This window comes from Drosophila rhopaloa, unplaced genomic scaffold (genome assembly GCF_018152115.1).
Source record: "Drosophila rhopaloa isolate 14029-0021.01 unplaced genomic scaffold, ASM1815211v1 contig_190, whole genome shotgun sequence".
Classification (NCBI taxonomy): Eukaryota; Metazoa; Arthropoda; class Insecta; order Diptera; family Drosophilidae; genus Drosophila; species Drosophila rhopaloa.
Genome location: NW_025335073.1, coordinates 853,639 through 866,173, shown reverse-complemented (window position 1 = coordinate 866,173; position 12,535 = coordinate 853,639). Strand labels below are relative to the sequence as shown.

The 12,535-nt window shown below is 35.7% G+C and overlaps 1 protein-coding gene and 1 non-coding gene across 2 annotated transcripts; both read left to right on the top strand.

Annotated features, from left to right (window-relative positions):
* The first annotated feature begins 2,618 nt into the window (after window positions 1-2,618).
* On the top strand, window positions 2,619-3,847 carry LOC108041544 (60S ribosomal protein L15). The gene is made up of 3 exons (XM_017119471.1): window positions 2,619-2,700; window positions 2,969-3,295; window positions 3,461-3,847. Exons 2-3 carry the CDS (start codon window positions 2,987-2,989, stop codon window positions 3,764-3,766), a joined length of 615 nt encoding a protein of 204 aa, XP_016974960.1. The 5' UTR covers window positions 2,619-2,700; window positions 2,969-2,986; the 3' UTR covers window positions 3,767-3,847.
* LOC123037667 lies at window positions 2,738-2,814 on the top strand. The gene has a single exon (XR_006417597.1). It is a non-coding gene; the product is annotated as a small nucleolar RNA Me18S-Gm1358 (small nucleolar RNA).
* Window positions 3,848-12,535: the final 8,688 nt, after the last annotated feature.

Below are 12,535 nucleotides of genomic sequence, written 5' to 3'. Positions count from 1 at the left end.
ACTAGAAGACCCCCTTAAGGGGTTATCCGGGTCTTGAAACACGAAAAAAAGACTATTTTCGTGAATTTTTTTAAAAGATCTTACGACAATTACACAAATTTCATATATTGTACATTAATGTTTAAGGTTTGACCAACATTGTGTAAAAATTTGAACCAAAAATTTAAAAAATTGAGCCGTTGGGGCAGGCTTGAACTCGACCACATAAAAAATTGTGTCCTTGCGGTAGGCAAAATATCTTCGTCGATTTTTATCTGAAATCAAAAAACCAAAGTTATTCTGATATTGTATGTGTCTGGCTTGTCCTCTATACGACATTTTTTTTAAATTAAAAATGGAATTTTTTGTAGCGCTTTTCATAAAAAGTTTCATTTTTTACGTAAATTTTGGCCATATTTTGACTTATAAAATGAGTTGTAATTAAAAATAAATAAAATCCCTCCGTTAAGGACAAGAAAAACATGTCTAAAAGAAGTGTGCTAAAGCAGAAGTCGATCGGTGCAATTGTTTTTGAGAAAACGTGACTACCGACTTGAAAAAAGTGGTTTTGAGAAAAACGCGTTTAAAGTGCCGCATCTGCTCGACGCCAGAGCACAATTTGCCAGTTGTGACTCATTCGTACGCTGGGCTTTAAATTTCTCCCATTCCTACAGTTTTGCTTCGATCGACTTGATCGGATCGGATAACATTCCTGACACTTTGTACTATTATATAAAAAAGTTTGAAAAAAATGAATTTTTTGAAGTGTCAAGACCCGGATAACCCCTTAAGGGATATCTCCAACTACCTTGGCAAGAATATTCAATTTCAGTTAAGCAGTTGTTGTTTAATTTACTGTTAATAATATGGTAATTTAAAGTTTATAGCAGCACAAGAAACACTTTCTACTGACAACAGATTCTTAAAAGAAACTTTTTCTATACTTTTCGGACTGACCTAACGAACGTTCATCCACAGTTAATTTCTGGAGGCTGGCAACGTTAATTATTTCCTAATACCCCTTCCCATAGAGTCCATTCGTTGGTTTGTATTTTGGACAATGTGAAAGTCCGATTCCCACAGGGCACACCATCCGATAACAGCTGATCTGAACAGCTGTTGCTAATCATTATAGCCTGATGAATTTTATACAACATTTCAAACAACAGCGTTATAAATGATTCTTGATAACTGACTGCAAGTGATCTATTATTATCATTAATGTCAAGGATGGCAGCGAGCCAAGCTCAATTCAATGGCATGATCTCGGTCTGCACTCGCTGCTCCCCCAGCCTTTCTCCAGCACTATCTTCACATGCACGGTCCTGAGGTCCACCTTTGCGCGCTTTGTAGGGGCCGCAGAGCTGCCTGAGCGTTGACTTCCGGTGCACAGGCTTCCATTTCATCGGGGTCCACATCTTATGCCTTCACAAACTACATATACTTTAAGACCTGCAATATATTTATTTTAATAGTTAAAGGAAAACCACAAATATAAGTCTGGGGACATTCTCTCGTTCTCCAAGGTGTTCTGCTCCATGTTGTGAATACGATATGCGCTTAGAAAAGAGTAGAGCAACTCTTATTGCTGCCACACGGATGGATAAACAGCAATTATTGATTTGGCGCATTCCATTTTCAAAAGTTCCTCGTCATTATTGTTTATTTTCACGGTCAAGAAGAAGAACTCAGAGATTCACCAGCACTTCAAAATTAACTGACATGAATGACTCTACCCCTTAAATCTGAATATTAAAAGTCCATAAAATCAAGCATTCTTGGTTAAAGCCTAGTACTCAGATCGACGAAAACTGTACGCCAGTCATGAGAGAGAGCGAGAGGCAAACAGCTGGCGTACACTTTTCGTCAAGGGTTTTTGTCACCTAGGACTTCAGATCGATGAAAAAATACCAGAAAATTGCATAGCGTTGCCAGTCTGCGGAAATGAACTTTGGGTGAACCCTAGCGAAAATATTAAAAAATGTAATCTTTTGGCGTGAGCTTCTCATTGAACATTTTAAATAATGGAGGGAAAAAATAAAAAACTCGCAAAAGTCGATTGCCGGAGTTCATATGTGAGGACAAAATAACATTAGTATTAATTTGCCTCTTGTCAGAGCAAAATATTTCATAGGTTAAAAATGTACGATAAAACACAATAAAATTGAAGCTATAAACTTTAAATTAGCAAATAATGATCAGTAAATTAAAAAAAACAACTTTTAAATTTAAATTGTATTGTTTTTTAATTTCTTTGTGCAGCGGCAGACTTGTCTTGCCAAGGTAGTTGATAATATCTTTTAAAGGCTCTTTTCCGCTTGTCAATAAACCCAGCTGATCGACAGTACGACCGTAGCACGCTTAATTGCGATGAACTTTCTAAATTTTGGTCACACTTGAAAGATCGGTCGATTTGTCGGTCTGAGTACTAGGCTTAAGAACTCACTGTTTGTTTTAAAATTGTTTTTTTTAATTGAAAAAACTGTAGAATATTAATTAACGGCTCCAAACGGGCCCTAAGTGATATCGATATTGATGTGTTATCGTAGGTAGATTCCAGTAGTATACATTTTTCTGTGTGTATATGCTATTAGAGAAAAGCCGGGAAATCGTTCTTTTCTACTGTGTCAATTGACATGCTCGATATTTTCAGTGCAACCCTTAAAAATTGTAGTTCTCTTCCTCAACTGCCTACTTCCTTCTTTTGGATTTAGCCGTCTTGTAAGTTGGATGTGTCTCTGGTCTGATAGTTAAAATGTTTTATGTGACTCTTCTGATGATATTCCATGCACCACTCTTAATCTTTTGGTGTTGATTATGGATTGCTGAATTATTTGTGAACACATTTTGTATATGAGATGTTTTGTGCACATTCATATTATATTGTATTTGTATTGTAGATACTAAAATGTACATTTTTAGTACAGTTGGAAGAGTTGATGGACCGATGATGTGACAGTTATTAAATAACGTGTAAATTTGTTACTAGGTCTATCAATTTGCGAAGATGGGGGCATACCGGTACATGCAGGAACTGTATAGGAAGAAACAGAGTGATGTTATGCGATACTTACTTCGTATTCGCGTGTGGCAATACCGCCAACTAACCAAACTACATCGTTCACCAAGACCTACTCGACCGGACAAGGCAAGGCGTTTGGGATATCGTGCAAAGCAAGGGTTCGTGATTTATAGAATTCGTGTCCGTCGCGGTGGCCGCAAGCGTCCAGTACCTAAAGGCTGCACCTACGGTAAGCCGAAGAGTCACGGTGTAAACCAACTAAAGCCATACCGTGGGTTACAATCCATTGCCGAGGTAAGAACTAAAAAAATTATAAACAATTATAGCTTTAATCTTGATGACAACAAATCTTAACATACAAACTATGTTGACTCTTAAACTTCCTTAGATGTCTGACACAAATCTTGCCAAACATGCGGTCCATGTTATACTACAAGTACTAAATCACTTTTTTTCTAGGAACGTGTTGGCCGACGACTTGGTGGCTTGAGAGTCTTGAACTCGTATTGGATTGCGCAAGATGCTTCTTATAAGTATTTTGAGGTAATTTTGATTGACACTCATCACAGTGCTATTCGCCGTGATCCAAAAATCAACTGGATCTGCAAACATGTCCACAAGCATCGCGAGTTGCGTGGCCTTACGTCAGCCGGAAAGAGCTCGCGTGGAATAGGAAAGGGATATAGATACTCCCAGACTATCGGTGGATCTAGGCGTGCTGCCTGGAAGCGTAAGAACCGTGAACACATGCATAGAAAACGATAAATTGTAGCCGTTTTATTCTCGTTTAAATAAAACATTTTGTGCATTATTTACGATATCTACATGCACTGTGAGAACAATATACATGTCATGCATTTATATTTTTGGAAGTTCATTAATAAGGGCATACATACTTTTATATTAAAAACTCGGAATGCAGCTTTGGTATCCTAACAGATGAAGGCCGGGATGACTTTCACAGTAATGGTATTATAATTTCAGCTGAAACGCTGTGAAAACATCCTTCCTTTCCTGTAAAGAATACATACAGTGGATCGCAGCTTATTTCGTGCAGTTACCTAAAAAAAAGTTCAAGTCGTTATTCCAGCTAAACTAAGAAACATAACAGAAAAATTTAAATGCAGTATTTTAAAAGGGAATATTAACTTGTTTACTAAATTAAAACGATTTTCTTAATCGTAAAAACAAAATACTTATTAAATAAAAACAAAATGTGCAGGCTTTTTTCAAGCCGCAGTTTATTTCGTGCAGTTCATTCTTCTTAACTTATTATTTGTAATTTATAAGCTAATATTTGGTATGTCCTCCTTTCTGGTTCACGACAGCCTTGAGACGAATTCCCAAGGAAGAAACTAACTTTTTAGTGGTTTCCACTGGAATTTTTGGCCATTCTTCCATAAGAACACTTCAAGTCGTTTTTGTTCGAAATCTTCCTCTTCCTTATAGCGATGTCCAATATTTCCCATAAATTTGCGATCACATTTAAATCTGGAGACTGTGCTGGCGTTATGACGACATGAGGGCAGTTCCAGACAAGTTAAATCTTCACAATTCCTGCTGAATGTTTCGGATCGTTGTCCTGGTAAAATCGAAATCGATCGCGTATGCCCAGTTTTTCAGCAGTTTGGAGCAGGTTTTCCTTATAAATCTGTAGGTATATCTTGGCCATCCATGATAACTTCAAAAAAAACGAGGTTGCCCCGCCAGAAGCTGCCATACAGGCCCAAACTATAAGATGATCCCGCCATGATTTCCATGTATTTCAGGTAAAGGGAAGTGGTCTGGTCGTGAGGTACCCCGTAATGCACTTATTAAACACTAGCAGGGTGCCCGCAGCTTCGCTTGCGATGGATAACCCCAATATCCTACTTTTCTTATGTAATAAGTATGTAGACATGGGGCAGACCACGTTTTTGCCATTCAATAGAATACATAAAACACTGTACTTCACCAAACAATTGGCCTTTAACCAACAGCGCCATTAATGTTTTAACTTTTAAATGAAAGACTCGAGATATGATATATGGAAACAACTCATTCGTTATTTCCTCCCATTTAGGGTTACAGGTAAATGTTATAAAAATATCAGGTCGGCCATGATGTCGAACATAAGTCATGGCATCCTGGGTCTTTTCATGCATACATATATCGAGGAGAGCTTGTAAAAGTGGAAGGTAAAATCACCATCTGACCAAGTTGAGTCATATCTGCATCTCCCCTACCTATAGCGTCTTGAAGATGTACATACGTAACTTTCTGCTCCCAACTTTTTTTGATTTGCTCGAATATAATTAAGCCGTTCGGTTTCCATTTTTGCACTCATATCAACCAAAAATTGATTAAACAGAGCTCTATAATAATTCAAGTGATTGACTTCAGTCTCCCTAAGAATTATTCGATAACTGTAAAAGCTTAATGCAGATACAGTCTTCTTTAGATCATTTTTAGTTAACGGATCCCGTTGGGGAATATTTATGGAATATCCATCATATCCGTGGCAAAAAATTAATGGATATTGTAGACAGTCATAAGATCGGTAAAGTTCACATTGCTATTATGACTCTCAATAACAATATCCCGACTTGGAAATTGTTGATCAACTAATACCAAACCCACTTCATTTGTTTGAGGTGCATTATAACGACCTCTATGAGCATTTGCTGGCTTTTTAACATCGTTAATGACCATTTTGAAGTCTTTGCAATCTTTTGGGTCACCAATAACTATAAACTAATGTCTACAGATATTAAAACCGTATTAAAGCTCATTTTATATTTTTAAGGAAGCGTACGGAAATGCAAGGCAGAGAGAGAGGGAGGGAGATGGAATCATTTGTTGACATTTGTTGACAATTATACAAATATGCAGGCAGAAAACGTATGGTGCTTATGGAGACACTTAAATTCGATAATAGATCGACTTTTTGCTTAGTTTCTTTGTTTAGAAGATAGCTAGAGCTTTAAACCATCAAATGAATCGTTAAAGCCTAAGGATAAACTTTACCGAAGGAATTTTTGATACTCAGTTTAGAAGTGCCATTTTTCGACGTTTGAAGATATTTTTGGCTAAATTGTAATTTTAGAACGGGTGTTAAAAATAGTAAAAAGCCTTAAATCTAAGCGGTCTAAACATTTATAATGTCTTTAACTATTTTTGGGCGAAAACACGGATTCGATTGCTAAAACGGTTTAGCGTCCAGAATTTTTGAAAGGAAAATTGACCTTTTTCCAATTGGAAGCGATTGGGGCCACTTGGGGAGCCCCAATAAATCTTAGCAAATCAGTTTAAAGTTATTAGAACGTAATAAAAATGCATATTAATATTGTTAGCCAGTGGTATTGGCTGTGCGTTGATTCCCAGTTTTCTTACTGATAGCTTTATATATAGAGATGATGACTGCCTTCCTGCCCTTCTTCCAAAGCCCAGCGGCTTGAACGCTTTGACGGGGTTTATTCGTGTGTGTTGCTGGTATAATTTAATTTTAATTTATTGTTAAGTTTAATTTAGTTTTAAGTTTTTAATTTTATGTTTTAAAAAGAAATCAAGATACACAGAGTCAGAGAGAGAGAGAGAGACAGTGCGAGAGAATGCATTCGGTGTTCAATGCTTGTGTATAATTTGTTGGAATTATTATTCCTACTTTAGGCTAATGTAACTTTTTTTAGAATTGACCTAGAGCTTCAGTAAAACCACCATATGAATCCTTAAAGTATCAGGATTCCCTCGATAAATTTTCATATTGCTAATTGACTTAGATCAGTGTTTTTTTGCCGTTTGGAAAAAATGAGGAAGATTCTTAGATTTTCAGAGATTGATAAAAAATAGTAAACATTAAAATATCGAATATTAAATTAAATAGAATCTTTATTATGTAGAGGACTAAATTTTTGTCCAAAAATCGCATCGATTGATTAACGCGTTTAGCGTCCAGATTTTTTTTATAGAAATTGGGGGTTTTTTTGCCACTGGAAGAAAATGGGGGCATGTTTGTGGCCAAAATAAATCTTAGCAAATCAGTTTAGTGTTATAAGAATTGAATGGTAAAAAATTTTAATAGGGTCATTTAATTAGTTTAGGCTGTGCGTTGATTCTTGGTTTTCAATGAACAGTTTTATATATAGATGTAATTGAGGTTTTCTTTCTTTACACTTTCAGTTTTTAACTGAAACTAAAATGAATCCCCATTTCCACACCACCCGAAGGTAGAGGATACGGCGCGTTTTTATTTAAGGTGGTTTCCCCAAATAGGCCTAGTCCACAATTAAAACATTTTTAATATATTCTTATTTTAAAACCTCTCTGTAAACGACATTCTTTGTTTGACCATCATGAGACAGGATCATAAGGCTCTTTGCCGAGCTGACTCTTGAACAGGCCACATAAAATTGGCCGTGGGAGAAACACTCTTCCCTAAGGTCTAATCCAGCTACTTTCAAAGTCTGTCCTTGTGATTTATTTATTGTTATCGCAAAACAAACCTTTACAGGAAACTGTAGGCGTTTAAATTCAAAAGGTAAGTTTGATGACGTTAAGGGAATTCTTGGTATGAATACTGTCTCTCCCTTGGCGCAGCCAGTAAAAATAACGGCTTCAATAACAAATTTGTGAAGAGTTTTCACTTGCAATCTTGTTCCATTGCATAATTTTTGGGGTTTTATGTTTCTTAATAACATAATTGGTGTTCCGACCTCAAGCGAAAGAATATGCAATGGGAGTCCAGCTGGATTCTGCTGGTTAAGAAATTCTACAGGATAATGTACAGCATTTTCTGGCTCAGTAACAGAGTCTATTGATTTGTATGTAACTTGCTCTCCATTAAATGATTTTATTAGCTGATCATTAATTGAAGCAGCTCTGTCATTTCTTGAAGTTAAAATGGCTCGTTCTGATAACCAGTCCAATGACTTATGTAAGATTTCTGAAATATCAGGAAAAATTTTAGAAGTAAGCTTTTCCAATGTGCTTACTACAGTACCCAAGCTTGATGACAATTTTATTTTGCCCTCAAGCGTCGGATAATCTCCATTTCCTATTTTAAGTAGAGTTAAAATTTCATCACCTAGTAAAATGTACGGGCATATTTTTTTTGTAAGAGCCATTTTGTGTATTTTACACCACAAAAAGGAAGATTTTATGCAAGATTTTATCTCATCAGCCCTTGTTCCTCGGGGTACAACTGGGAGTGTTTGTCTAAAATCTCCAGCTAATAGAACGGTAATACCTCCCATTAATAAGTCATTGCCTTTTATGTCTTTTATCGATCGATCAAGAGCTTCAAATCCACCTTTATGAGCCATAGTACATTCATCCCAAACAATGAGTTTACAATGTTTAAGGACGAATGCCATATTAGACTGTTTGGAAATGTTACAATAAGGTGTTTCTATATTTATTAAATCAAAAGGAAGCTTAAATGCTGAATGGGCTGTCCGTCCTCCGGTTAAGAGCGTGGCCGCAATTCCTGAAGATGCAACAGCTAATGCAATTTTTTTATCTTGTCTAATTTTTGCCAATAGCAAATTTAAAAGAAACGTTTTTCCAGTGCCACCAGGAGCATCCAAAAAATACATTCCTCCGTTTCCAGCGTCAATGCTGTCTAAGATTGTTTTATAACAGTTTTTTTGTTCAAGAGTAAGGGAATTTTCCTCGTTTCTTACTTGAGCTTCATTGCATTCAAAATTTATTTCTCGCAAGTAATCAATGTTTTCCAAAAACTCTTTATCTCTAATTGCCTTGGGTAAACCATAACTTGATAAGACATCTCCGCCCATTGACAATATGAGATCTTCAATACAAATTAAACATTTATTAAAAACTTTTTCTATAAGTTCTGGATCTATATCGTCATCTATTTTAGATTTTAATCTATACAATATATCTTCTGAAAGACTTTCCTTGTACTTATTCCAAAGAAGCATAGCATCAGATAACTGACAATGAGTTAACATAATTGCAAAGAGGTCACGCAATTTATTTGGAGACTGGCATAATGCTGCTTCTTCCAATGTGCAGTCCCAGTGCTTATCATCTTCTAGTAAGCCTAAAGCTTTGCAAGCCAATTGGAATGTTTTATACAAAACACCATTTACAGTTTTTAAAAAAGAGAATGATGTTGGACCCCGAACTTCGTGAAGTAAAAGTCTTAAATAATAACATTCACTATTTTTTGGATGTATTGTATACACACGCCCCAAAGTATTATCTTTTTTAACACCAGAAAACTCTGGTACATCTAACCCCTTCTTTCTTCTTTGGAATTTTTTATTAGCCCAAATGTAATAGGACGGCACCTCAACATAAAGAAGTGTTTTAGCAAAGTGGTCAATTTTGCAAAGATCGAAGAACGCTGTAAGCGTAGTTTTTGCCGGATTAGTTAGTTGATTAGCTAATTGATTGGGTTTATTTGGGTCAAAGTATATCCGCTGACCATTTTCCAAATGAACACTTAAATGAAAAATAGGGGGATATCTTTCATGTATTGGAAACGATAAAATCCTCCATACTGCCTCTGAGCTACTTATATATCGACCACTTTGGTACACATGGACCTCATCTTTAAGACTCTCGACTGCAACTGTTGCTTGGTCACTGCCCTTGTTAACATATTTACAAATGTATTTAATAGACTTTACTGAGTTGCAATGTTCCACATTTATATGAGCTCCAAAGGTCCGCAAAAGCACGGAATTGTATGGCACAACCCAACGATTATCTACAGTTATACCATTAATTTTAACAGTAAGCCCCCCATCCATTGGGGATCTTCGCCGATATTGGGGATAACCATCATTTTCTGTAATAGTTTCCTTAAGAAACTTTTTAGGAAATTTTTTTGTGCATTTACCTTCTTTCATACATGGCGAATTAATATTTAATACACCACATGGCCCATGTATCATGTTAGTCTTAACAATCTCATGCAGCGAAGGATCCTTTTGTAAATCAGGAATTTCTGCACAAATGTAAGAATCGATTTGATTAGGCATAATTTTAATCTTTAACCATATAAGTATGTGTACGTGGGGGAGACCACGTTTTTGCCATTCAATAGAATACATGAAGCACTGTACTTCCCCAAATAACCGGCCTTTAATCAACAACGCCATTAAAGCCTTAACCTTCAAATGAAATACTCGTGATATGATGTCATGTCGATCTTGAGGCTTTTGGCCTGGAAATAACTCATTTGTTATATCCTCCCATTTTGGGTTACATGTAAATGTAATAAAAAGATCAGGACGACCATAATGCCGAACATAAGTCATGGCATCTTGTGTCTTTTCATGCATATATCGAGGTGAACCTGTAAAAGTAGATGGCAAAATAATCATTTGACCAAGTTGAGCCACATCCGCATCACCCCTACCAATAGCGTCTTGAAGATGAATATAACTTTCTGCTCTCAACTTTTTTTGATTTGCTCGAATAAAATTAAGCCGCTCAGTTTCAATTTTTGCATACATATCAACCAAAAATTGATTAAACAGAGCTCTAAAATAATGCAAGTGATTGGCTTCACTTTCTCTAAGCATTATTCTATAGCTGTAAAAGTTCATGGCAGAGACAGTCTTTTTTAGATCAATATTTTTAATAGGGTCACGTTGAGGTATATTTACTGAATAACCGTCCTCTCCGTAGCAAAAAAGTAATGGATATTGTAGGCAGTCATAAGATCGATGAAGTTCACAGATTCGTTTAAGTTTGTTATTATGACTCTCAATAACAATGTCTCGATTTTGAAATTGTTGGTTAACTAATACCAATGCTACTTCATTTGTTTGAGGTGCATTATAACGACCTTTATGAGCCATTGGTGGCATTTTATCAGCGTTAATGACCATTTTGAAGTCTTTGCAATCTTTCGGAACTTTATTAAGAGCAGTTTTAAAATCTTTAACGTATGGATTGCATCTATGCAGCATAGACTGCAGTGATTTTATTAAGCCGTGTTTAACACCGGAATTGTGCTGACACCTTAAATCCACCTCTCGATCATCCTCACCAACAAAATATATCTGTAGATATTGAGCATTTGTTTGAGAAGTTGGTAACAGGCTACCTATCAAATGATAAACTTGGCCTTGTATTTTGAATGTTGGCATATATGCATCGCATACAACTTTTCCACTACCAAAAGATGTCATTTGAAAGCTATTATTATACTTTCTTGGATTGGCCTTGAAATGAGCATGGTTAGGATGGTTCCCCATTAATAAACTTTTAAGAGGTTCAGGTAAAGCCTGAAACGGAGGTAGTTGAATTTTACCCTCTTTACAGCACATGCCTTTGGCCTCATCTTTCCATTTCAATGCACCACAATATTTACATTTGTTATTCATTATACCGATTTTAATTTCAGGATTTGACATATAATCTACTTCGTAATCGTATTTAAATGCAGAGTTTTCTGTTACCCATTTTGAACATGATTTCTTACTATTCCGACTTTGTTTAACAGCATCTGTTTGGTTAACTAAGTTAAATTTTTCTTTTCCCAACTTTAACTGCTTCGCTCTGGTCAAATTGGAAAATCGTTTTCGCCTTTTCCGGTTGTTTTGGTTAGTACGTGGATTATATTCAGAGAATGATAATGAATAAGGCGAATTTTCTGAAGGTATGTAAACATCGAAATGACCATTAGACAAATCACCACTAAAACGAAGCCTTTTTAAAGTACTGCCTTCGTTTCCAATTTTTGCTATACAAATACCATTTTGAAAAACTTCAACAAAAACAGGATACAAATCACATGAAGCTTTCAACTCGGCCAATGAGCCAAACGTATAAGGTTGCCGCATTTCAGTTTCGTATGCAGCACAATTGTCATAAGGGGTACCCATGGAATTGCAGGTATATATACAAAAATTATTCCATCGGCGAACAACGTATCCAACAATCGCCTGACGAATAATGTCAAAAAAGTCTCCATTTTCATGTAAAAGATACGAAATAGCCCTAAACAGGCAAGCTCCATCTCCTGTTATAGGCACTACTAAGTGGGGCACCAATGCACCATCTATGTTTAACAGCTCAATATTCATATCTGCATCCATATTAAGTAAAAAAAAGGAGCTTTAATTATTGAGAATTACAAAATTTGCCTTATTTGTACCTCTAAAAGAATTCAGAAGGCTTTTAAATTTTTGGACAATACTTTTTAAATATTGCAAGTTTTTGAATATCCAAATCGAATAATAATGCAATCAAAGTAATTCTATGATCTTATCATGCAACTCAGCAAATTTTTATAATATTTAAACACATCTGGAATATTCCAAATTTGCCGTATTTCTGTCTCTAAAAGAACACATAAGGCTTTTAAATATTTAGGCAATATTTTGTTAATATTGCAAGTTGTTCAAAATCAAAATCGAATAATACAGAAATTAAACTAAACTACGATCTATTCATGCAATTTAGCAAGTGTTTAGAAAATTTAATCTAGTATGGATAATTAACTGAGGATTTATCAAAGTTTGCATTATTTCTGACTCCATACAGGAAGCTCTTATTAAGACAATATTTTTTAAA

Bases quoted from the DNA above. Each gene is read 5' to 3' on its own strand.
- LOC108041544 (XM_017119471.1), top strand. From the start codon at position 2,987: ATGGGGGCATACCGGTACATGCAGGAACTGTATAGGAAGAAACAGAGT. The intron at 3,296-3,460 runs GTAAGAACTAAA...CTTTTTTTCTAG, and splicing joins GGTTACAATCCATTGCCGAG to GAACGTGTTGGCCGACGACT.